This window comes from Syngnathus scovelli, chromosome 3 (genome assembly GCF_024217435.2).
Source record: "Syngnathus scovelli strain Florida chromosome 3, RoL_Ssco_1.2, whole genome shotgun sequence".
Taxonomy (NCBI): Eukaryota; Metazoa; Chordata; class Actinopteri; order Syngnathiformes; family Syngnathidae; genus Syngnathus; species Syngnathus scovelli.
In genome coordinates, this window is record NC_090849.1 from 45,691 (window position 1) to 71,010 (window position 25,320).

At 45.1% G+C, this 25,320-nt stretch overlaps 1 protein-coding gene across 7 annotated transcripts in view; it reads right to left on the reverse strand.

Moving 5' to 3' along the window:
- LOC125994536 (syntaxin-binding protein 1-like) overlaps positions 1-25,320 on the reverse strand; it is a 114,454-nt gene that overhangs the window by 38,029 nt on the left and 51,105 nt on the right. For all 7 annotated transcript variants that reach the window (XM_049763880.2, XM_049763879.2, XM_049763878.2 and 4 more), the window contains 5 exons: positions 20,566-20,631; positions 16,545-16,625; positions 15,754-15,892; positions 8,634-8,743; positions 6,067-6,168 (listed from right to left, as the gene is read on the reverse strand). In XM_049763880.2, the coding sequence (XP_049619837.2) occupies positions 6,067-6,168; positions 8,634-8,743; positions 15,754-15,892; positions 16,545-16,625; positions 20,566-20,631 (498 nt within the window). The remainder of the gene's footprint in view (positions 1-6,066; positions 6,169-8,633; positions 8,744-15,753; positions 15,893-16,544; positions 16,626-20,565; positions 20,632-25,320) is intronic.

The window sequence follows — 25,320 nt, forward strand, 5'->3', positions numbered from 1 at the left end:
TCGCGAGAAAAGACTCAATATTCTGCCTCACTTGTTTTTTGTCTGCTGACCCTTTTCTCTTATTCAGATATTCAGTTAGCACTTTGAACCTAACAATGACGTAGTCGAACAGCGCACGTCTTCCACTCCGCTCAGAGGCAGTTTGGCATTCTACTCCCTTCCAGCTCAGTGGCCTAGTGGTAGAGTGTCCGCCCCGAGACTGGAAGGTTGTGGGTTCAAACCCCGGCTGTGTCATACCAAAGACTATTATATTTAATATTTATATGATTCCGCTTGGGGACATAATACGTAAATATAATATTAGTTTTCAATGCTACGCGGATGACACCCAATTATATATGCCGTTATCGATGACAGATCCGCGGGACTGTTGTAATCTCGAGGCGTGCCTTGCGGAGATCAAGCAATGGATGTCTCTCAACTTCCTTCGTCTTAACCCAGATAAAACTGAGATGTTGATAATTGGTCCTACTCGTTATCAACACTTATTTAAAGAAACCACTATAACTATAGATAACCGTACTATCACTCAGAGTGATACTGTAACTAATATTTGACCAAACGCTCTCCTTTCAAAAACACATTAAGAATATAACCTTGATTGCGTTTTTTCACCTTCGTAATATTGCTAAGATTCGTCCGATCCTCTCGACCGGGGATGCGGAAACTATTATACATGCGTTCATCACGTCGCGCCTGGACTACTGTAATGTATTATTCTTTGGTCTTCCTAAGTCCAGTATCAAAACTCTACAGTTAGTACAAAATGCCGCTGCGAGGCTGCTCTCACGGTCAAGAAAATTTGATCACATTACCCCAATATTAGCCAACTTACATTGGCTCCCGGTCCATTTAAGATGTGACTTCAAGGTTCTTCTACTAACCTATAAATCACTGCATGGCTTAGCGCCTTCATATCTCGTCGATCTAGTCGTTGCTTATGTTCCGTCTCGTAACCTTTGTTCGCAAAACGCTAGTCTTTTAGTTACACCGAGGGCCAAGAAAATGTCTGCAGGTTCTAGAGCATTTTCTATTCGGGCTCCAGAGCTTTGGAATGCCCTACCAATGGATATTAGAACTACTACCTCAGTAGAAACATTTAAGACACGTTTGAAGACACATTTCTATGAGATGGCCTTTAACTAACTTGTAGTGGCCGATTCAGCCGGAGTTTGTTTTGTTCTCTCTGCCCACCCTCTCCCTGGCTGGGGAGGGGGTTAGGTGGCGCAAAAGCTGATAGCGGCTAGCTGGATTCTCGGCGACCAATTCAAGATGAAGAAACTGCAGCTCAACCTCCTTGAAGACACTGCCAGGACAATGGAGGGCACCTCCGACATCCATTTCTTCATTGATTTTCTTAATATGTATTACTTGTGCCCTCTCTGCATCCATTACAACCTGGTGATCCTGAAAGGGGGATCCTTCCATCTGTGGTCCCTTCTCAAGGTTTCTCATTTTCCCCTGGCAGGGGTTTTGAGTTTTTCCTTGCCCTTTTGGGAGCTTAAGATCAGGGGATGCTTTGAGATTAATTGTCAATTTTTGGCTATGTGAAGCCCTTTGAGACTGTGATTTAGGGCTATACAAATAAACTTGACTTGACTTGACTATAAAAATGGGATCCATTGCCTCCCTACTTGGCACTCAGCATCAAGGGTTGGAATTGGGGGGTTAGATCACCAAATGATACCCGAGCGCGGCACCGCTGCTGCTCACTGCTCCCCTCTCCCCAGGGGATGGATCAAAATCACACGGGGTTGGGTTAAATGCAGAGGGCAAATTTCACCACACCCAGATGTGTGTGTGATGATCATTGGGACTTTAACTTAACTAACTTTTTCAGCCAATCTGAATGATCACCATTTAAGATATACTGCAATTGATAATGTTGCAGTTACAAAAAAAATAATTTAAAACACAGACTTTGACTTTTCGTTGCACTTGTAAATCTGAACTGAATTAAATTGACACGTTTCTTTACAATTTATTTGCTACATTTTACTTAGGTTTGTTCTTGCTTGCATTTTGAATTTTAAAACATTGATTGGTGTCGCAAACAATGACAACTAAACCATGACAGTGATTTTAGTAGTGTGAATGGTAATAAAGCCTCTGGAAAAAGCAAAATATAGGGGGGAATATCCTGCAAAGTTGCTTGACCAGTTCAGGTAACTAAGAAGTGCTCCTCGTGATTATCAAAGTAAGAAATTCATCTGATAAAATCATTATAAATTGCTTAAACTTGTGCCAGGAATTTTAACATGTTGCGAGACTCGGTAACTGTGCCAAAATGTGTAACACATTACCAGACTTAGTAGTTTTAACTTCAGCATGGCGCCGCGGATGGCCACCTCGGTGACTCGCTCTCTGCTACTTTGTCTTATTTTGTGTTTTCTGTGTCTTCTGCTGCCCATCCTGGATCACTTTTACCAGAGAAGAACTGTTGAACATCGGACATTCTTCTCCTGGTACTTTCTCTCCAGTTTTCTCTGACCCAGACTGATGTTTAGCTGGCACGGGGGCGCTCTACAAGCTAGCATGCCGAAGACGACGGCGTGGAAAGCGCGCCAGGGCCCTCGTGAAGCTGAGGCAGAGAGGGTTCCGTTCTCCCCTACCATCAGTTCATCTGGCGAATGTCCGCTCCCTGGCGAACAAGATGGACGAACTGCTGCTTCTCATCCCATGGAACCCGGACATTAGCTGATCCGCTGCCCTGTGCTTTACTGAATCGTGGCTTTCCGAACTCGTCCCCGACCATGCCGTGCAGCTGCCTGGATTTAGGCTAGTCCGCGCTGATCGCAGCATGGAGCTCTCAGGAAAAGCAAAGGGAGGTGGTCTATGTTTCTATATTAATGAACGTTGGTGTACTGATGTCACGGTGTTGAAAGAGTCTTGCAGGCCTCTCCTAGAAACACTTTTCATAAACTGCCGGCCGTTTTATTCACCACGTGAGTTCTCCTCGAGCTTAATGGCGGCCGTTTACATTCCACTACACGCACGTGCGATCGAAGCCACGCAGCTGATGGCTCATCAGGTAACAGATATGGAGAAAATACCACCAAACTCAATAATCATGGTTTTGGGTGATTTTAACAGGGCGAACCTCGCACACGACCTCCCCAAATACAGACAGCAAATAACGTGTCCCACCAGAGGGACACAGACTCTAGACCACTGCTACACCGTAATAAAGGATGCATACCGCTCTGTGCCCTGTGCAGCTTTAGGACTCTCAGACCACTGTCTAGTTCATCTGAACCCAACCTATAGGCAGAAATTAAAAACTTCTAAGCCTGTGGTGAGGAAGTGGACAGTGGATTCAAAGCAGGACCTCCAAGCCTGCTTTGACTGCACCGAGTGTTTGTTTTTAAGCTGCAACTTTAGACCTGCATGAACTCACCGCTACTGTGACCTCATACATCAGCTTTTGTGAGGACTTGTGTGTGCAGACTAAGACCTTTGGCGCATACAACAACAACAAACCTCAGTATGCTGCGCAAAGCCAAGGAGGAGGCCTACAGGAGTGGGGACCGGGACCTGTTCAGGCAGACCAGGAACACACTCAACCGAGAGATCAGGAAAGCCAAGAGGTGTTATGGGGAGAGCCTGGAGAGACACCTCTCTGCCAATCCTGATCCCTCAACAGTTTGGAATGTTCTGCAGAGCATCACAGGCCACAAGAAACCAACAAACCGCAAACCAGCTAAACAGGTTTTACTGCAGGTTTGAACGGTCACCCGCACAACAGGACCTCCTGCATCACAATCGACATTAACACCATACACACCTCCCCCCACAACCCCCCTGTCCACACCTCCATCATCGTTATCACCTACTCTCTCTCTTACAGAAGCCGCACCTGCACTTTGGATTCGCGAGGAGGAGGTGTGTCAGATATTCCGGAGACAAAAAGTTAGGAGGGCTCCAGGCCCAGATGGCGTGTCACCCTCCTGCCTGAAAGTCTGTGCTCAACAACTGGTGCCCACCTTTGCACAGATCGTCAACCTTTTCCTGGAGCTGTGTGAGGTGCCCTCGTGCTTCAAGAGCTCCATCATCGTACCGGTGGCCAAGAAGCCCGCCATCACAGGTTTGAATGACTATAGACCTGTCGCCCTGACATCTGTCGTCATGAAATCCTTTGAGAGGTTAGTGTTGAACCACCTGAAGGACATCACGGGCCCCCTGCTTGACCCCCTGCAGTTTGCCTACCGGGCAAACAGGTCGGTGGATGATGCGGTGAACATGGGACTGGATTACATCCTGCACCACCTGGACACCCCAGGGACGTACGCCAGGATCCTGTTTGTGGACTTCAGCTTGGCGTTCAATACCATCGCTCCTGACAACGTCCACCAGAAGCTCATCCAGCTTGCGGTGCCTTCCTCCACCTGTCAGTGGATCACCAGCTTCCTGACCAACAGGAGACAGCATGTGAGGCTGGGGACCATCACAGCCGACACCGGACCACCAATACTGGCGCCCCCCAGGGGCGCATCCTCTCTCCACTGCTCTTCTCTCTCTACACTAATGATTGCTCCTCAGGTGACTCTTTTGTGAAGCTCCTGAAGTATGCAGATGACACCACTCTCATCGGACTGATCCGGGATGGTGACGAGACTGCGTACAGACAGGAGGTGGAGCGGCTGGTCCACTGATGCAGCCAAAACCACCTGGAGCTGAACTCGCTCAAGACGGTGGAGATGACAGTGGACTTCAGGAGAGATCCTTCACCACTTCCACCCCTCACTATCCACAGTAATGCTATTTTCTCCACAGGAACCTTCAAGTTCCTGGGATTTCACAATCTCTCGGGACCTGAAATGGACCAGCCACATAGACTCTGTCCGGAAGAAGGCCCAGCAAAGGCTGTACTTTCTGAGACAGCTCAGGAAGTTCAACCTGCCACAGGAGCTGCTGAAGACTTTCTATACTGCCATCATCCAGTCTATCCTCTGCACCTCCATCATTGTCTGGTTTGGATCGGCCACCAAACAAGACAAGCACAGACTGCAACGGACAATCAGGACTGCAGAAAAGATAATCGGGACCAACCATTTATCCAGGACTTGTACCTGTCCAGGACCAGGAAACGTGCAAGTAACATCTCTATGGACCCTTCTCACCCAGGTCGCAGTCTGTTCGAACTACTCCCTCCGGACGGCTTGAGAGAGCGCTGTACGCCAAAACCAGCAGACACAGACACAGCTTCTCCCCCCAGGCTGTCGCTCTGATGAATTCACACGACTCATAGAGTCTCAGAGACATTACTGTGCAATAACTTCCTGCTCTCGATGCTTTACCTTTGGATTGTCCGTATCATGTGTACTATGTGTCCTTTCTGCATCCATCGCAGCCTGGTCATCCTGAAAGAGGGATCCTCCCATCTGTGGTCTCTTCTCAATGTTTCTCATTCCCCTAGTAGGAGTTTTGCGTTTTTCCTTGCCATTCTGGGAGTTTAAGATCAGGGGATGTTTGAGAATAATTGACAATTTTTGCACGTCGTCCTGAATGTTGTTAGCTGCATAAATGTTATACAGAGGCCGAGATCTACCGGAGTCAAATTCCTTGATTGGCATGCTCAAACTTGACAATTAAAAGTATTGATTGATTGATTGATTGATTGATTAGTAACTGTAATAATATTATAAAACTATAAGATGTAAGTTGCTAAACTGCATTACTTTTGTAACTGTTGTTGACACGGTGTTAACATTTCAGTCCACTCACAAGAGACTCCGACTTCCTTGCTCCCAATTCTCCAAGTCTGCTGCTCCTTATTTTGTGTCAGTCCCATCTGATAAAGGAAGCTGATTATGCCTCTCAGTTCCACAAACCACAATGCTATTGTTGTACCACATAGTTTTATTTCGTCACAAACGTTGTGTGTGTTTAAAAAAACTTTATTCATCTGTATTACTTTATAAATAATTACAGACTAACGATGAAGTCGGTTGTCCAAGCCAATGGCAAAGGACAGACTGCCAAAATTTGGTGAATTGTCAACTCTGGTAGTTCTCAATATCACTTATCCATTTTAAGAACAAAATCATATTGCACTAAACGACCCACCTCAATGAGATCCTTGATGAGAGGAGTCCATCTTGAGAGTTGGTAGGTATGCTCACTGATTCGCTCCTTACGATCAGGCTTTTTGGTTTTCTTGGAAGTGGCCTGCAATGGAATCATTAGATTTTTTTATGATGATTACTACGAACCCATCCATCCATCCATCCATCCATTCATTCATTTTCTACTGGTTATCTGGAGTCGGGTTGCGTGGAGGGAAGCCCAATTTTCCCTCTTGTCTAGCTCATCCCGGGGATCCTAAGCTGCTCCAAGGCCAGCCAAGAGACACAATCCCTCCAGCGTGTCCTGGGTCATCTCCGGGGCCTCCTTCTAGTGGGACATGCCCAGAATACCTCACCCCAAGGAGGCATCCTAATCAAATGCTTGAGCAACCTCATCTGGCTCCTCTCAACGCGGCGGAGCAGTGTCTCGGCTCTGAGTCACTCCTGGATGACTAAGCTTCTCACCCTAGTATCTCCAAGGAAAAGCCTGGACACCATGCGGAGTAACCACATGTTGGCCGCTTGTGTCCGGGATCTTGTTTCGATCACGGCCCACAGCTCATGATGCATAGTTGTAGGATAGAAACATAGCTGACCTTCCGGCTCAGCTCTCTCTTCACTACCACGTATACATAGTCTGCATCACGGCAGACTCTGCACTGATCCGCATGTCGATCTCTCACTGCATCCTGCCCTCACTCTTGAACAAGACCCTGGTACCTCTTCCACTTGGGGCAGGATCTCATCACTGACCAAGAAAGGGCATTTCTCTGCCCTTTTCCGACTGAGGACGACGGTCTTAGATTTGGAGGTGCTGATCATCACACCTGGCTGCGACCCTCTCTAGTAGGAGTTGAAGATCACAGCTTGAAGAACCCAACAGCACATTATTTGCAAATAGCAGTGAGCACTCAGCATGAAGGGATGGAATTGGGGGGTTAGATCACCAAATGATTCCCGAGCGCGGCACTGCTGCTGCTCACTGCTGCTGCTCACTGCTCCCCTCTCCCCCAGGGGATGGATCAAAATCACACGGGGATGGGTTAAATGCAGAGGACAAATTTCACCACACCCAGATGTGTGTGTGACGATCATTGGGACTTTAACTTAACTTTATTGATGTCTTCACAGATGCGCAAATTACCCATGCCATGGACACGAATACCCCCACATACCATCACAGATGCTGCTGTCACTTTTTGTTAAAAATAATCCATGCTCTATTTTGACGCCTTATCCGTAATTCCCGAAAACAATTTGTAAGTGACCTTGCCACTTACAAGCAAATATTTCTCCAAATTATTAAAATTATGAACCACAGGCAATTAAATCTAAAAAATTCCTAGGAATTATATGTTGGGATACCTTGTTCTTAATCTGTTGGACATATTTGTCACACATTTGTTCACTAAGTAGTGAACCTCACAACATCCTTGTTTGCACTTAGTCATGACGCTCACGTGTTTCCAATTACCTGTGAAGCTATGGAATAGTCCTAATGGTTTTTTGATCATTCTTCAACCTTCCTCTTCTGCTGTTGGCACTTTAGTAAAACGTGAGAATTTTTGCCCCCCCAAAACAGTTTTAACATTAATTATGTCCTTGAGGCTTAAAGGATTACTACAGTCCTATACTGAGGAAGTGTTTGTTCAGCATTATGTTATGTCTCCAACAATCGCAGAGGGAAGGCTGTTCCATATCATAATTGCTGAGTGGAGAAAGCTACTACTGAGTAATTTGGTGTTTGGCTTAGGGATTTCCAAGGTGTTGCTTGGTAGTGTCCTCTGGCTAATGCGACCTGGGATGTGGGGTAGGGGTAGTAGAACGTTGACCTCCACTGGGCAGCTGAGGGTGTGCAGCTTACAGTTTCAGTCGCAACCACTCTTCAGTGGCTCAGGTTGCTGATCGCATACTGCTGTAGGGTGAGGTCCTTATCCACTCCAATGATTTTTAAGGCCTTTTTCTGGATGGTGTCAAGCTGCCTGAGAGCAGTCTGAGTGGCATACATCCAGGTGAGGCAGGAGTACTCCATGAAGCTCCGGACCCTGGGTCTTGTAGACATTGGCTCTGCATCAAGCTTGTTGGCCAGCTTCTGCAGTGCTCTGAGGCGTTGTCCAACACATTTGCAGATGTCGGACAGATGAGTGGTTCGAGAATCTACACCTATTTGCTGAAACGGATTTTAGTGGAAACTATCTGGGTGAGATAGATTCCGCATTCTAGACAGGATCATGGCCTTTGCTGGGTGACCTTCCAAGATGTCAGCCCACTTGAAAATCATAGTAATCTTTTTATGTTTGCATTTTATACAACATCCCAACTTGGAACTGGGGTTTGCATTATAGAAGTATTCTTATTGTGTTTATCTCTCCAGTGAGACAGATGCTAAGCCAACCCTGGATGTGTCTCTGCTTTCCATCTACTTCCTGTTAGAAGAATGCAGAGATTTCAAGCACACATTGTTCCCAAATTCAACTATGCCTGTTTCAGGTGTTTAGGATATCAGGTGTAAAATACATCAAGATTGCCTGTTTCATACTTAAAAGATGATTTTAGAACACAGGATACCTCAGAGATGATAGGCACACCCATGTGTGCCATGTTGGAAATTATGTCACTGTCCTCTGGTGGGATGCTGGCATGCTGAAGCAACTTACATAGGTTTTCTTCTGTCACACCTGAAACATATACGCACACATACACACACATGCACACACATGCACACACATGCACAGTTGAGATATAAACAAACATTGTAAACATGTGTAAACATTCACAATTATAGTAAGGTGTGTGTGGTGGGAGAAATCCTGGAAATTATTAAGTATCACAAAAGAGGTCCAAACTTTGGATAGTATATGAATACAAAAATAGCGGCGCTGAATTTGTGTTAGCTTACTTACAAAGAAAGTAAGTCTCTAATCTTTTGGGCTGTTTAACCTGGATAACCTGGGCTGTTAGACCTGGTTAAAACCTAATGAACTGCTGCCGCTTAATGAGGCCTCGCCTCCAAATTTTGTGAGCTCGCATGCGGCGCGTCCTTGATAAAAGGGTGAGGGTGTCGCCCTCGTCTCAAATTCCGATCTTAGATTTAGGCCTCGTTCAATTAACGTATTTAAAACATTTTAAGTTCTCACTGTCCGATCCAACGCTTCACCGTCATTTTATCTTGCTGTTATTTACCGTCCACCCGGGGCTTACTCTGGCTTTCTGGATGAATTTTCAGAATTCGTGGCTGATCTAGTGACAAATAAGGATAATATAATAATCATGGGCGATTTCAATATCCACATGAATTTACCGTCAGAGCCACTTACTTCGGCGTTTCAGACTTTAACTGATACGTTTGGTTTTACGCAAGTCGTACAGGCAGCAACGCATAGGAATGGAAATACCTTAGATCTGGTATTATCCCGAGGACTGGCAACCTCATATATATCAGTACTGCCATACACTACTGTTTTGTCTGATCATTACTTAATCAAATTTGAAATTTTAGTTCTTTGTCAAAGACAAGAGAGCAATCAGAATTATAGCAGCCGTAATATTAACTCCATGACTGCAACTGCGCTATCCGAGTTACTGTCGCCGGCAACTGCCATATTTCCCGCATATGTCGGCTCTATTGATAATCTTACAAATGCGACATTGTTAAATGCCATCGACTATGTGGTGCCGCTACGTCTGAAATCTCGCCGTAGATTGCCTACTCCGTGGTTCACAGATGAAACACGTACGCTTAAGCTATTATGTAGAAAGCATGAGCGCAAATGGCGTTTAACCAAACTTGAGGTTTTCCATCAGGCATGGCGTGACAGCCTCCTGAATTATAAAGATGCGCTTATCTTAGCAAAAACTCATCATTTTTCGCAAGTCATTAATCTCAATAAAAACAATCCTAAATACCTATTTGATACAGTGGCAAAGCTAATACTACGCCAGCCGACCCCCGATAGCTCCTTCCACTCAGCTGACGAGTTCATGAAATTTTTCGCTCGAAAGATTGAATCCATTAGAGATGAGATCAAGATGACCATTCCAATCGCTCAGTCGAGACCGCCGATTACCGGCGCTGACGATCATGCAATAACCCTCTCAAATTTTAAAAGCGTGTCCCTTGAAAGGCTTACACATTTGGTTACTGCGGCTAAACAAACAACATGTTTACTTGATCCGCTTCCAGCCAAATTATTTAAAGAATTATTTCAAATTTTTGGACCGTCCGTCATAAATATAATTAATCTGTCTGTCTCCTCTGGGATAGTGCCAACAGCCTTTAAAACCGCTATCATTAAACCGTTACTTAAGCGACCAAATCTTGACCCAGACTGTCTCAGTAATTATAGGCCAGTTTCAAACCTCCCATTCATAGCAAAACTTCTTGAAAAAGTAGTAGCGCAGAGGCTTATTGATTACATGGTCGCCAATAATCGATATGAATCTTTTCAGTCTAGTTTTAGAGCTAATAATTCCACTGAGACAGCACTTGCTAAAGTGACTAATGATCTCCTCATAGCTATGGATTCAAAGTCAAAGTCAAAGTCAGCTTTATTGTCAATTTTTCCACATGCCAAAGACACACAAAGAAACCGAAATTTCGTTCCCCCCTATCCCACGGTGACAAGACATGGCTCACAACAGACAAACAAGTAAACAAGTATAACAAAAGCGTGCTGAATAAATAATGAATAAATAACACAACAATAAATAAATAAATAAATAAGAGGAGCAGAAAAAAAGAAGCAAGTGCGCGTACAGCAGACATTCCCGAAAATAGCGCAACAGTGCCGCACGCTACGCAGAAGGGGGTAGCGAGTTCAGCGAAGCACCAATAATCTTACCAGCCGTATTCACTATGTGCTGCAGGGCCTTCAAGTTCTGTTCAGTGCAGTTACCACACCAGACAGCGATGCAACTGGTGAGGACGCTCTCAATGGTGCCACGGTAGAATGTAGACAGGACTGCCTGAGGAGCACATGCACGCCTGAGCTTCCGCAGGAAGTACAGGCGGCGCTGAGCTTTCTTTGGCAGTGACGAGGTGTTTGCGGACCAGGAGAGGTCCTCACTGATGTGCACCCCCAGGAACTTGGTGCAGCTCACCCTCTCCACCACAGCACCGTCGATGATCAGCGGCAGGTGTGTTGTGTGACCCTTCCGGAAGTCAATGACGATTTCCTTGGTCTTATTGACGTTCAGCAGGAGGTTGTTGTCCCTGAACCACGTGGTCAGAAGGTCAACTTCCGACCTGTACCGAGTCTTGTCGCCCTTCGTGATGAGACCCACCAGAGTCGTGTCGTCAGCAAACTTCACTATGCGGTTGTCGCTGTAGGTCGCAGTGCAGTCATGCGTCAGCAGGGTGAAGAGCAATGGACTGAGCACGCAGCCCTGGGGGGCCCCCGTGCTCAGCGTGATGCTGCCGGAGATTTTGTCGCCAACACGCACCACCTGAGGCCTCTGACAGAGGAAGTCCAGTAGCCAGTTGCAGGGAGGTACTGAGGCCCAGCTCGTCGAGTTTGCAGATGAGTCGCTGCGACACAATGGTGTTGAAGGCAGAGCTGAAGTCCACAAACAGCAACCTCACATATGAGTCCTTTCTCTCCAGGTGGGTGAGGGCCGAGTGGAGGGCAGAGCAGATGGCATCCTCAGAGGACCGCTTGGCACGGTACGCAAACTGGAAAGGGTCAATGGTGGGGGGAGAACGGACTTGATGTGCTCCATGACAAGCCGCTCAAAGCACTTCATGATGATGGGCGTCAGTGCCACGGGGCGGTAGTCATTGAAGCAGGACGCTGCAGGTTTCTTCGGCACAGGAACGATGGTGGCAACCTTGAAACACGAGGGGACGATGGCCTGCTGCAGGGAAACGTTAAAGATGTCCGTGAAGACACCCGACAGCTCCCCAGCGCTCGACCCGGGATGTTGTCAGGGCCCGCCGCCTTACGGGTGTCAATAGCGGCAAGCGCCCTCCTCACACCGTCGGCAGAGAGGCGCAGGGGCTGCTCGTGTAGGGGGGGAGTGGTCTTCAGCGGGCAAGTGCTGTTCTGGGCGTCGAAGCGAGCAAAGAAGCGGTTCAGATCGTTCAGCAGACGGACGTCGCCCTCACAGCTCCTCGGCGCGGGCTTGTGGTCCGTGATGGTCTGAATGCCCCGCCAAAGGCTACGTGCGTCCTTGCTGTCCTTGAAGTGGGTGGAGACCTTGCACGAGAACGCCTTCACTTCTTTGATGCCTCGGGATAGGTCGGCCCTCGCTGTCCTCAAGCCAGCCTCATCCCCCGCTCTGAAAGCCTTGTCCCTGGCCCTCAACAGTCTGAGGACAGCCCCCGTCAGCCACGGCTTCCAGTTCGCGCGAGTGACGACGGATTTCGAGCAAGTCACATCATCGATGCACTTCGTGATGTAAGAGGTAACAGAGTCAGTATACTCCTCTATGTCCGTCCAATCGTTGTAGGTGGCTGCCTGCTTAAACAAGTCCCAGTCAGTGGTGTCGAAGCAGTCACGAAGTGCATCGGAGGCACCCTCAGGCCACACCCGAACCCGCCTCCGAACCGGCCTGGATGCCTTTACCAATTGTCTGTATGCGGGCAAAAGCAAAAGGGTGAGATGGTCAGAAAGCCCCAGATGGGGGTGGCTTTGAAAGCTCCCTTTTGCGCCGAGTAGACTAGGTCCAGGAAGCTGTCTCCACGTGTCGGAAAAGTAACATGCTGGTGAAGCCTCGGGAAAACAGACTTCAGGTTGGCATGATTGAAGTCTCCAGCGAAGATGGTGAAACCGTCAGGGTGCGCCGTTTGCTGTTCACTGACAGCCTGGTACAGTTCACCAAGCGCCGCGATCCTGTCGCCTTCGATGTTGGAAGGCGGGATGTATACCGCGACTAGCAGAATCGCGGTAAATTCCCTCGGCAGATAAAAACCGATCACACTTAATGATCACAAACTCCACAAGCGGCGAGCAGTGCTTACATACCACCACAGAGTCCCGGCACCATTCTTCTCGGATGTAGACACATATTCCATCTCCTCGCGACTTTCCCCCTCGTACAATGGCACGGTCCGCCCGATAGCACGCTAGCCGCTCCAGATGCACGGCAGAGTCCGGAATGTTGTCACTCAACCAGGTCTCAGTGAACACGAGCACACAGCAGTTCCGCACCGTCCGGTTCGTAGACCTCAGCAGGCGAACGTAATCCATTTTGTTGTCCAGCGATCGAACATTCGCCAGAAGAATGGAGGGCACCGCCGGGCGCGCTGGGTTGGCCGCCAGCCTGGCCCGGACGCCTCCGCGCTTGCCCCTCTTCTGCCTCCTCGCACACCGTTTCCGACGGCTCCCAACCGGGGGAGGAATAGCGGGTGAGGTCGGCGACGTTTCAGGACGTAGCAGTCCGAGCGCCTTTAATGTCGACGCTTCAAAGTCTAGAACGCCGCAAAACCCACTTCTGCCGATGTCGAGCAGAACCTGCCTGCTGTACTTGTAGCACGATAAAGCACGACGAGACGAACACATAAGACTGTCGGACGAACACTCATTAGACCAACAAATCACCGTACTGACGGGACAGAGAGTGGCCGCTGCGTGTGCACGCGCCGCCATCTTGAAAGACTTCACTTCATCAGTATTGTTACTACTCGATCTTAGTGCTGCTTTCAACACTGTAGATATTAGATATTTTATTAGAGCGTCTTAAAAGTTGTGTTGGTATTTCAGGGTCAGCACTAGGCTGGTTCTATTCCTATCTATCAGACAGGATGCACCGAGTGGTCCATGGCAATACGTCTTCTGAGCTCTATAATGTTACGTATAGTGTCCCACAGGGATCGGTACTCGGACCAAGTCTATTTAAATGTTATATGATTCCGCTTGGGGACATAATACGTAAATACAATATTAGTTTTCAATGTTATGCGGATGACACCCAATTATATATGCCGTTATCGATGACAGATCCGCGGGACTGTTGTAATCTTTAGGCGTGCCTTGCGGAGATCAAGCAATGGATGTATCTCAACTTCCTCTGTCTTAACCCAGATAAAACTGAGATGTTGATAATGGGTACAGCTCGTTATCAACACTCTTTTAAGGAAACCACTATAACTATAGATAACCGTACTATCACTCAGAGCGATACTGTAACTAATCTCGGGGTAATATTTGACCAAATGCTCTCCTTTCAAACGCACATTAAGAGTATGTTAGGGTTTTTTAAATTATCCTTATCGTATGATTATGTTGGAATGCAACCGGTAATAAATAACCTACCTTGTCTCATCCTACACAAGGTCGTAAAACATCCCCTGATATGGTTTGACTAGAGCACAAGGGCTTCCTATTCAGTCTACTCTTACCTCCACTCTTTCTCTTAATAAATATGTCCTTGCAGTTGGGAGAGTCTCCAGACTTCATTCCTGTAGCGAGTGAACTCTCCACCTGCAGGTGTCTAAAAGAACTTGCTTGTCTCCCGTGTGGTTCTTGCAAAATAAGTTGGAGTGAGCAAATCTCTAACAGAGTATAACCAGAATTGCGTTTTTTCACTTTCGTAATATTGCTAAGATTGGTCCGATCCTCTCGACCGGTGATGCGGAAACTATTATACATGCGTTTATCACGTCGCACCTGGACTGCTGTAATGCATTATTCTCTGGTCTTCCTAAGTCCAGCATCAAAAGTCTACAGTTAGTACAAAATGCTGCTGCAAGGCTGCTCTCACGGACAAGAGAATTTGATCACATTACCCCAATATTAGCCAACTTACATTGGTTCCTGGTCCATTTAAGATGTGACTTCAAGGTTCTTCTATTAACCAATAAATCATTGCATGGCTTAGCGCCTTCATATCTCGTTGACCTAGTTGTTCCTTATGTTCCATCTTGTAACCTTCGTTCGCAAAACGCTAGTCTTTTAGTGACACCGAGGGCCAAGAAAATGTCTGCAGGTTCTAGAGCATTTTCTATTTGGGCTCTAGAGCTTTGGAATGCCCTACCAATGGATATTAGAACTGCTACCTCAGTAAAAACATTTAAGACACGTTTAAAGACACATTTCTATGATATGGCCTTTAATTAACATGTAGTGGCCGATTCGGCTGGAGTTTGTTTTCGCTCCCTATCCCCCCTCCCTCCACCCCCCACCCCTCCCCGGCTGGGGACGTGGTTAGGTGACACCCAAGCTGACAGCGGCTATCTGGATTCTAGTGGACCAATTCAGGATGAGGGAACTGCAGCTTACCCTCCTCCACTGCCAGGACAATCGAGGGCGCCTCCGGCAGCTCTTCGCTTTGACTTTGACATCCACTTTTTCATTGATTTTCATATTATTCATATTCATGTATGTGCCCTCTCTGCATCCATTGCAGCCTGGTGATCCTGAAAGGAGGATCCTTCTATCTGTGGTCCCTTGCCAAGGTTTCTCATTTTTCCCTTGGTAGGTTTTTTTTTAGTTTTTCCTTGCCCTTTTGGGAGCTTAAGATCAGGGGATGCTTTGAGAATAATTGTCAATTGTTGTAGGGCTATACAAATAAACTTGACTTGACTGTTTATTGATTATGGCAATGACAGAATAATAGTAAAAATGTATACAAAATAACCAATTTAAAAATTATAAAATGTGCATTTAATTGGGTGAAGCATGTCTCAGATTCTGATTATGCAGTATGGTATGACATTATAAAAAGAAAAAAGATTAAGTACACATCTGACCATTCTTGAGGAAGATGTAAAGCAGAATGATCCGAATCTTGTCACAGACACTGACATTGGTGTCCAGTAAGATTGGTACAATAAGCCTCATGGGATCTTTTATCTTCTCACCCTCTGCATCAGTGCCCATTGCAAGGTCCTTTCAGAATGGAAGAAAAGGGTCAAGAGGTCAGTAATTTGCTCCAGATGTGTAAAACCTGTTTTCATAACAGGGCTCAGTGTAGGTATGGTTGTACTCAGAGGGGTGCTTGTAACCAAGTTACCATACATTTGTATGATCTTTTTAGAAAAGTACATCACTGGTTTGACTAGATAGAAAAAAGAACCACACCGACTTTTAGCTTAGATCATACGTATCAAACTCAAGTCCCGGGGTCCAGATGCGGCCCGCCACATTATTTTATGTGGCCCGCGAGACAAATTTTGCATCGACTTTGTATCATTACTAAAATTACAAATTGTCTTTACTTTTGAAAAAAAATACATGTTGCTAGCTATTTTCATTATCATTTGTCTTTTTAAAATATTTGAACTGTTTTTATTACTCTTGGATTTCAAAACTAGTTATTCATCAGGTTTTTTTTGGTAGCCTATACTGAATATAGAAGACGTTGACAATCATAATGGCCCTCCGAGGGAAACTTTGATTATGACGCGGCCCGTGAGAAAAATGAGTTTGACTTAGATTCTCTTGCGCACAATTTACGGCCACTCAACCCACCGCTGATCAAAGTTCACGTTCATCATTGCACACGGTACTAGTGATTGTTGTTGTTGTTTTTTTTAATAACCTGTTCCACACGGCAGAGTTTGTCAACCATTCCCTGGTAGCGGTTCATACAATCTTCAGCCAGGTGAAGGTGGGTTGAATACTAAGAAAAAAAAAGATCATTAAAGTAGATGTTTGAGAACAAGACACAATTTGATATACAAACATTTGTACGTTGAATATAAATATGTTACCGTATTTCCCGCACTATAAGGCTCACTTAAAAACGGCTGCGCATACAATGAAACCCTCCCCCTCTGCAGCACATGGACACCAAAGCTTAGAAGCTAATCAACACATTACGCATCAACACACGCACTCGCTTCTTTCTTTTAAACAAAATAAAGTTTACGACCAGCAAAAATGAGTGGGGTTGCTGGACCAAGTAAGGAGCCAAACAGGATCACTTTAATCCCATCGCTTGATTGACATACGGGTAAGCCTATCGGGAGGCATTCACAGTGAAATGAGGCATACAGTGAACCACCCCCATACCCTTTCACCGTAGCACATAGACACCAAAGCTAAGAAGCTAATGAACGCATTACGCATCAACGCACACACTCGCTTCTTTCTTTTAAACAAAATATGACCAGCAAAAATGAGTGAGGTTTCTGGACCAAGTAAAAAGCCAGACCATATCACTTTTATCCCATCGCTTGATTGACATACAGGTAAACCTATCAGGAGGCAATCACAGTGACCCCCCCCCCCTCACCACAGCACATAGACACCAAAGCTAAGAAGCTAATGAACGCATTACGCATCAACGCATGCACTCGCTTCTTTCTTTTAAACAAAATAAAGTTTATGACCAGCAAAAATGAGTGGGGTTGCTTGATCAAGTAAGAAGCCAAATGTATCACTTTCATCCCATCGCTTGATTGACATACAGGTAAGCCTGTCGGGAGGCAGTCACAGTGAACCGCCCCCCCCTCACCGCAGCACATAAACACCAATGCTAAGAAGCTAATCAACACTTTACGCATCAACGCACTCTTGCTTCTTTCTTTTAAACTAAAGGAAGTTTATGATCATAAAAAATGAGTGGGGTTGCTGGACCAAGTAAGAAGCAAAACCATGTCACTTTTATACAGAAAAGGAGCTGGACTTTACCTCATTGACTGTGTTGACATCCCCTTTAGCACAGCACCATCTAGTGGATGCATACTGCAACCCTAGTCAACAAAGCCTATCACTCCTTTTTAACAATACTCACAAATGCATTAGAGTCCTCATTTCCTTTAATCTCTAATCGTAAAAATAACTCCAAAGGGAAACCATGGATAACGGATGAACTAAAAAAAATCTTCACGTAAAAAAAATAAACTTTATAGAAAATCTATTGCAAATCCCACTCCTATAAATATAGAAACATACAAGAAATATAAAAATAAATTTACAGTATTACTAAGGACAACCAAACAAACTTACTATGCTGATAAATTTACTCAAGCCTCTGGTGACATCAAAACAACATGGAATCTTATCAACCATTTATTACATCGCAAAAAATCTAAAACATCTACCCCAAATGAGATGCTGGGGAAAAATGGAGCCCATTCAAACCCAATAGACATTTCTAATGGTTTCAATGATTTCTTCGTAAATGTCGGCGCTACCTTGGCATCTAGCTTCTCAACTTCTGATACAAGCCCCTGTTGCCTAATTAAAGGACAGTTTCCTTCACTCTCCATTCTTGACCCTCCTAGTGTTGAGGAAGTTTACAGCATTGTCATGAGCTTGAAAAACTCGGCCCCTGGCCATGATGAGATCAGAAGCTTACTTATTAAGAGAATCATCCATTCAATAATAATCCCAATAACACACATTTTCTCCTTATCTTTAAAATTTGGCATTGTACCCCAAGAACTAAAAATTGCTAAAGTCCTTCCTATTTTCAAAGCTGGCGAGACAAATGAATATGGTAATTTTCGGCCTATATCCATTCTTCCATGCTTCTCCAAGATTCTAGAAAAATTGGTTTATTCAAGATTGGCAAAGCACCTAGAAACAAATAATAGTCTTTACAAGCATCAATATGGTTTCCGCAAAAAGTTTTCCACTGAGCATGCACTGCTTCAGCTTGTCAATCATATCTCAACAGCTCTTGACAATAAGAAATTCGCTCTTGGTGTCTTTCTAGATCTAACTAAAGCATTTGATACTGTCGACCATAAGATCCTTATCGCTAAGATAGAGAGATATGGAGTGAAGGATTCTGCCCTGAAATGGTTCACAAACTATCTTGCCAACAGAGAACAATATGTATATTTAAATGGTTGTTCTTCCAACAGATCTAAAATACTATTTGGGGTCCCGCAGGGCTCAATATTGGGTCCTCTATTATTTTTGGTGTACATAAATGATTTTTCCATGTCTTGTTCAAATTTTCTCCCTTTGTTATTTGCGGATGATACCAACCTCATTGCCACCCACGATGATTTTAATTCCCTCATTGCAAGTGTGAATGCTGAGTTGTACGCTATTACAAAATGGTTCAAAATAAATAAGTTGACACTAAATATAAAAAAATGTAACTTCATGATCTTCTGCAATATAAACAAATCTTACCCCAAAGATCAGACCAAAATTTACATAAACAATAACGAAATCCATCAAGTTACTAGCACCAAATTCCTAGGAGTTATAGTAGACGAACACTTAAATTGGTCTGAACACATTGATTTGGTTTGCAAAAGATTTATGAAAATGCTAGGTATTTTATGAAAAGTTTGTCCGTTGGTCCATCCTTCTGCTCATCTCACTCTGTATTATAGTTTCCTGTTTCCTTTACTCAATTACTGCAACGTAATCTGGGCAGCCACATATCCAACATACCTCAACAAATTACTCATTTTACAAAAGAAGTTCCTAAGAATAATCTCTTTTTCAAATAGATATGAACCATCGGCACCACTGTTTAGAAATTATTCATTACTGCCAATTGATAAAGTAAACATTCATCAAACCTGTCTACTCATCCATAAATACATATATAGGAAACACTGTCTTCCAGCCACTTTTCATAATTTCTTCACATTTGCATCAGACTTTCACTCTTATCCAACAAGTCAGAGGGACAATCTTCACCCACCTTTCTGTCGAACATCACGCCATCAATATAATATCCACTTTAGAGGGCCCTCACTCTGGAATAAGCTACCAATCCATATCCGATCCATATCTGCACAGGCTGCTTTTACAAAGCACCTGAAACACCACCTTCTCCACTCATGATCCTACCAGTCCATAATTACTGCACCGCACTCAGCTGATCCATACTATGATCATCAACTTAATCCACAATTTTGACTCAGATTCTTCTTTGTTTTGTTTTGTTATTTTCTGTTTACAGTTCTTCTCTTTCCTTTTAGCTATTCCTATCTGTTATCTCTTTGATTGCTTCAACATCGATAAGTGTCTATTTTGTTTCGCTTGTTTCTTATTTTTGTATCATGTATCTGTTTATGTATGTATACATGCATGCTCGTATGTATAGATATGAAAAAATTAATACTTAGCTTGTTATGCTAAGCTAAGTATTAATTTATAGTAGTAATATATATATATATATATATATATATATATATATATATATATATATATATATATGTGTGTGTGTGTGTATGTGTATGTATATGTATATATATATATATATATATATTTTTTTTTTCTCTCTTTTCTTAAACACTTGAATGACATTTGACTGCACAGCACTTTGTTTGTTTCTGCACTTTATTTGTATATATAGCAGGAGTGGAGCTTCTTACAAGCCCTAGGCTTCGTCTCCCTCCTTGCACTGTTATTTGTGCTAAACAATAAACTAAACTAAACTAAACCCCAGTTCAATGCAGTAGCTTCTATCCTATGTGCCTTTTAATCCGGTGCGCCCTATATATGAAATAATTTCTAAAATAAAATATTCAATGGAGGTGCGCCTTATAATCTGGTGCACCTTATAGTGCAGAAAATACGGTACCATTTTATATGTGAAGGCAGCAACGGCAAACACGAACATTTTTAACAATTGCTTTTCTTACTTTGCTTAGTTCCTTTTGATACTGAGGCATTTTCTTCAGCATCTGTGACAGTTCCTTCATTGTGGTCTGAAAGACAACGGTGACAGTAATGAGTGATACCATTTTATGAGTTCTCTTCTGACTTTCGTGTTGGCATGTGTACTGCTGTGCAGTCCTTTAGCAGTGACCATATCTATTAGATGATATTACCTGAATATTCACCTCAGATAGTATTAGAATATGGAGGCTAGTGTTTCCTTCTTTATTCTTGTTGTATACTGATAAAATAAATCAGGTGCCATCAAAAAAAAAAAAGTATGAGACAAGCGACCAGGGTATTTAGGACAGGACATTTTAGCTACAGGTATTTACATCGAGATTGGAAACAACACTTAGAACATAGCAAATTTCATTTGACGTGTTCAACATGACAAATGAGTCTGAGTAAATGTTATATAACACAAAATGTTCAATATATCAGACAAGGATTCTGATGCAGTTGAGGGGGAGGTGGACATTGTGGTCTTTGGGGTCAGCCTCATCAATGGAGTGGCGGAAATTGTGGTGGTGACCACCGAGCTGTACAGCATGGGTAGGCAACCCCGGTCCTTGATGATTCATGATTCAAATGAACAGGATTGTTATCCAGCTTCTGCAGACCTTGCTAATTATCTGACAATTTGAATCAGCTGTGTTGCAACAGGGAGACAGAAAACATGTAGGACGCCAGCCCTCGCGGACCAGAGTTGCCTACCCATGAGGTACAGTATGGTATTGGTTGTTGATTAATTGATTTATTGTTGCACATAGCCCCTCCGTGAGTCATCACCTTATCGTGGAGGAGGGGTTTGTGTGTCCTAATGATCCTAAGAGCCATCCCAAAATCTAAACTCAAATCCTTTGGTGACAGAGCCTTCTCCTGCACATCACCCCGACTCTGGAACTCTCTCCCTCAGTCTGTCTGTGACTCACCCACACTCCCCATATTTAAGTCCCGTCTAAAAACGTACCTCTTCTCTCAATCCTATGACCTCCCCTACCCATAACTGGTTTCCTCTTCTTAATTTTATCCCATTGTCTCTTCCCCGTCCCCCTCCCCTCCTGTATGTCTTTGCCTTGTTCCCTGTAAGCGTCTTTGGGTTTTTGAAGGGCGCTATACAAATTTAATGAATTATTATTATTATTATGTTGTCCGGGGCTTTATGCCCCTGGTAGGGTCACCCATGGCAAAAGGGTCCTAGGTAACCGTCCAGACAAAGCATGGCTCACTAAACCGGGTAGATGGAACTTGATAACCTTGGCAGGCAATCAATCTAGGGATATGCTCACCCAAACGACAGACAAGATAGCTACAGCAGACCAGGCGGAGGAAACCCTCCAAGGGTTCAACGGCTGGGAAGGCGCTGCAGCAAGAAATGCTCAGGGCGTGACAGAGCACGAAAGACGTCACGGCCATCCACTGCGGCAGGAGAGGTCTCTAAGCGTAACGGTTCTCCGTACCACTGGGTCAAGGTTTCTTCTGTGGAGAGAGTGGTTGCCCCCGTGCAACGGTTCTCCCACTTAAATCAACATCATGCACAGGTGTCTATGCTACTCAGATTCCCGATACACACTCAAAGTCCTATGGCGATGGAGGAGTGGCAACAGTGGCAGGTGGAGGTAACCACTGGAAGTCACTAATCACAAGCCTGCATGTAGGTGGCCTGGGAAAAAGTGGTCGTTGTTTCTTCGACCCAGGGCAGCGGAGAACCCCGGCAGCATCCTAGACGACTGAGCAGCCTCTTTAGGATCGCACTGCTCACCCTAGTAAGGGAGGGGGCTAGAAAAGGTGCCCTAAAGAAATTCCTGCCCTAACCAATCTGGCCAGCTAACCGCGGTTGGCAAGATTTACCCACCTGCGGTCGACCACAACAGAAACAGAAAAAGAAGCTTATTATAGGAATTTAGAATTTATGGACAGAGATGATGTTGTCACAAGACCTCAAAGAAGAACAGCACTCGTTGCCAAAAAACTGGCAAGATACCGAATCGATATTGCCGCAATCAGTGAAACTCGGATTGCAGAGGAAGGATCAGTGTCTGAAACAGGATGCGGATATACCTTTTTATGGAAAGGAAAAGCTCAGGACAAAGACAGAATACATGGTGTTGGATTAGCCATCAGGACCAGCCTTCTCAGACAGATTCCTAGCCTCCCCACAGGCATCAGTGAGAGACTCATGAAGCTCCACCTCCCTATCAGTAACAAGCGCCTACGCCCCGACACTGACCAGCGCAGAAGTGATAGAGCAGTTTTATACTGTTCTGGATGCCCTGTTGCGCGCCACACCCTCCAGTGACAAGCTTTTAGTGCTGGGCGATTTCAATGCCAGAGTTCGCAGGGACAGTGACGAGTGGAAAGGTGTGATAGGAAAGCATGGAATCGGGAAAATGAACAGCAATGGCTTGCTTCTATTGAATAAGTTTGCTGAATACGACCTGCAGCTGACGAACACGACATTCAGGCAGCCTGATAAGTACAAAACGACGTGGATGCACCTGCGATCAAACAATGGCATCTCATAAACTACATCATCACCCGTCAGTGTGACAGCAAAGATGTTCTCTCGACAAGGGCAATGCGAGGTGCAGATTGTTGGACCGACCACAGACTTGTGCGAGCAAAACATAACATCCATGTAGTCCCTCAACACCGCAAAGGCCCAAAGATTTTCAGACATGCCTTCAACATCGCACGCCCTCTATCCAACAGCTACCGTCAAGAATTCCAATCCAGTCTGGATGACAAAATCAATGACAGAGGGCCACTGTTAGACACACCGGAAGATAATTTAAGGAAGTTGTCACTGAGACCGCCACATCAGTGCTAGGCCCAAAGAAGAGGGCCTACCAAGATTGGTTTGATGAAAATGACGAAGCTGTGCAGGCATTGCTGGACGAGAAGAGGAAAGCCTTTATTGACTGGCAAAATCATCCTAATTGTTCTTCAAGACGTGGCAGATATAAAGACTGCAAAGCCAAAGAGAACTTCACAATATGCAGAACCAGTGGTCGGAAAGGAAAGCCAATGAAGTGCAGCTTTATGCTGATACCAACAACTCCAAAATGCTGTTCAATGCAATAAAGGCTATATACGGTCTCTCAGCATGAGGAACAGCCCCTCTACTCTCTGCAGACGGTTCTACCATCATCAAGGACAAAAAGAAAATCAATGCAAGGTGGAAGGAGCACTTCAGCCAGTTACTCATCCGACCATCCACTGTCAACCATTCTGTGTAGGAGCAGATACCACAAAAGCCTACACAAGAGGAACTCAACCTTCCATCTATAGAGGACGAGGTCAGAGCCGCAATAAAGCAGATGCGCTGTGGCAACGCACCAGGGAAAGATGGACTCCTTGCAGAAATCTTCAGGGCTCTGGGACCCTCTGCTTTCAAAGCATTCCAGGATGTCCTCTGTGCAATATGGGAAGAAGACATGCCTGTGGAACTCCGAGATGCTACCATAGTGGCATTATATAAGAACAAAGGAACTAAGGCAGACTGTGGAAACTACAGAGGAATTTCCTTATCTATTGCCGGCAAGATCCTTGCATGAATACTCCTCAACAGGCTCATCAAACTATTTCTGAAGAAAACCTGCCTGAGGCCCAGTGTGGATTCCGACCTGGCCGTACCTGACATGATTTTCACTGTGTGACAAATTCAAGAGAAGTGCATCGAACAGCAGATGGACCTATACTCAGTGTTCATAGACTTGACAAAGGCGTTCGACATGGTCAACAGAGAGGCTCTCTGGTCTATACTTCTCAAACTCGGCTGTCCACCAAAATTCACCAAGCTCATACGCCTCCTTCATGACAACACGACAGGCCCTCTCAAATGGAAAACATTCGAACAATTTCGCCATTTCCAACGGAGTAAAGCAAGGCTGCGTACTTGCACCCGTTCTATTCAAGCAGTTCTTTACACAAGTCCTGCTCCATGCGGTGAAAGATCAGGACCTTTGGGTCTACATAAAATATCACCTTGAAGGATCCCTCTTCAACCTCCGCTGCCTCTCTGCCTGGACGAAGACTCTTGAGAAACTCATCTTGGAGGCATTGTTTGCCGATAACTGTGCCTTCATGGCACACAGGGAGAGCCACCTCCAGATCATTGTCGACCACTTCGCAGAGGCCGTCAGGCTGTTTGGACTGACAATCAGCCTTGGGAAAACAGAGGTCCTGGTCCAGCCATCCCCGAACACTACACGGCCCCAGCCAACCATCACCATTGACGGAACCCAGCTGAACTGCGTGGACAGTTTCAAATACCTGGGCAGCACAATCTCTGCGGATGGATCGCTGGACAAGGACATCACTTCCAGGATCCAGAAAGCTAGCCAAGCACTTGGCAGACTCAGAGTGAAGGTCCTACAGCAGAAAGGCATTGCGCAGTCGACAAATCTGAAGATCTACAAAGCTGTGGTCCTCTCCTCACTTCTGTATGGCTGTGAGACATGGACCCTATACCGTCAGCATATCAAACAGCTTGAGCAATTCCATAACAGTCTCTGCGCAGGATTATGAACATCGCCTGGCAGGACAGAGTCACCAAAAGGAAGTACTAGATAGAGCTGGCTCAACAAGTATAGAGTCGATACTGCTGAAGGCTCAGATGCGTTGGACAGGCCATGTGATACGAATGGAAGGCAGCTGCTTACCCAGACAAGTCATGTATGATGAGCTGGAAGAGGGTTCACGGCAACGAGGACGCCCTAAACTGAGGTACAAGG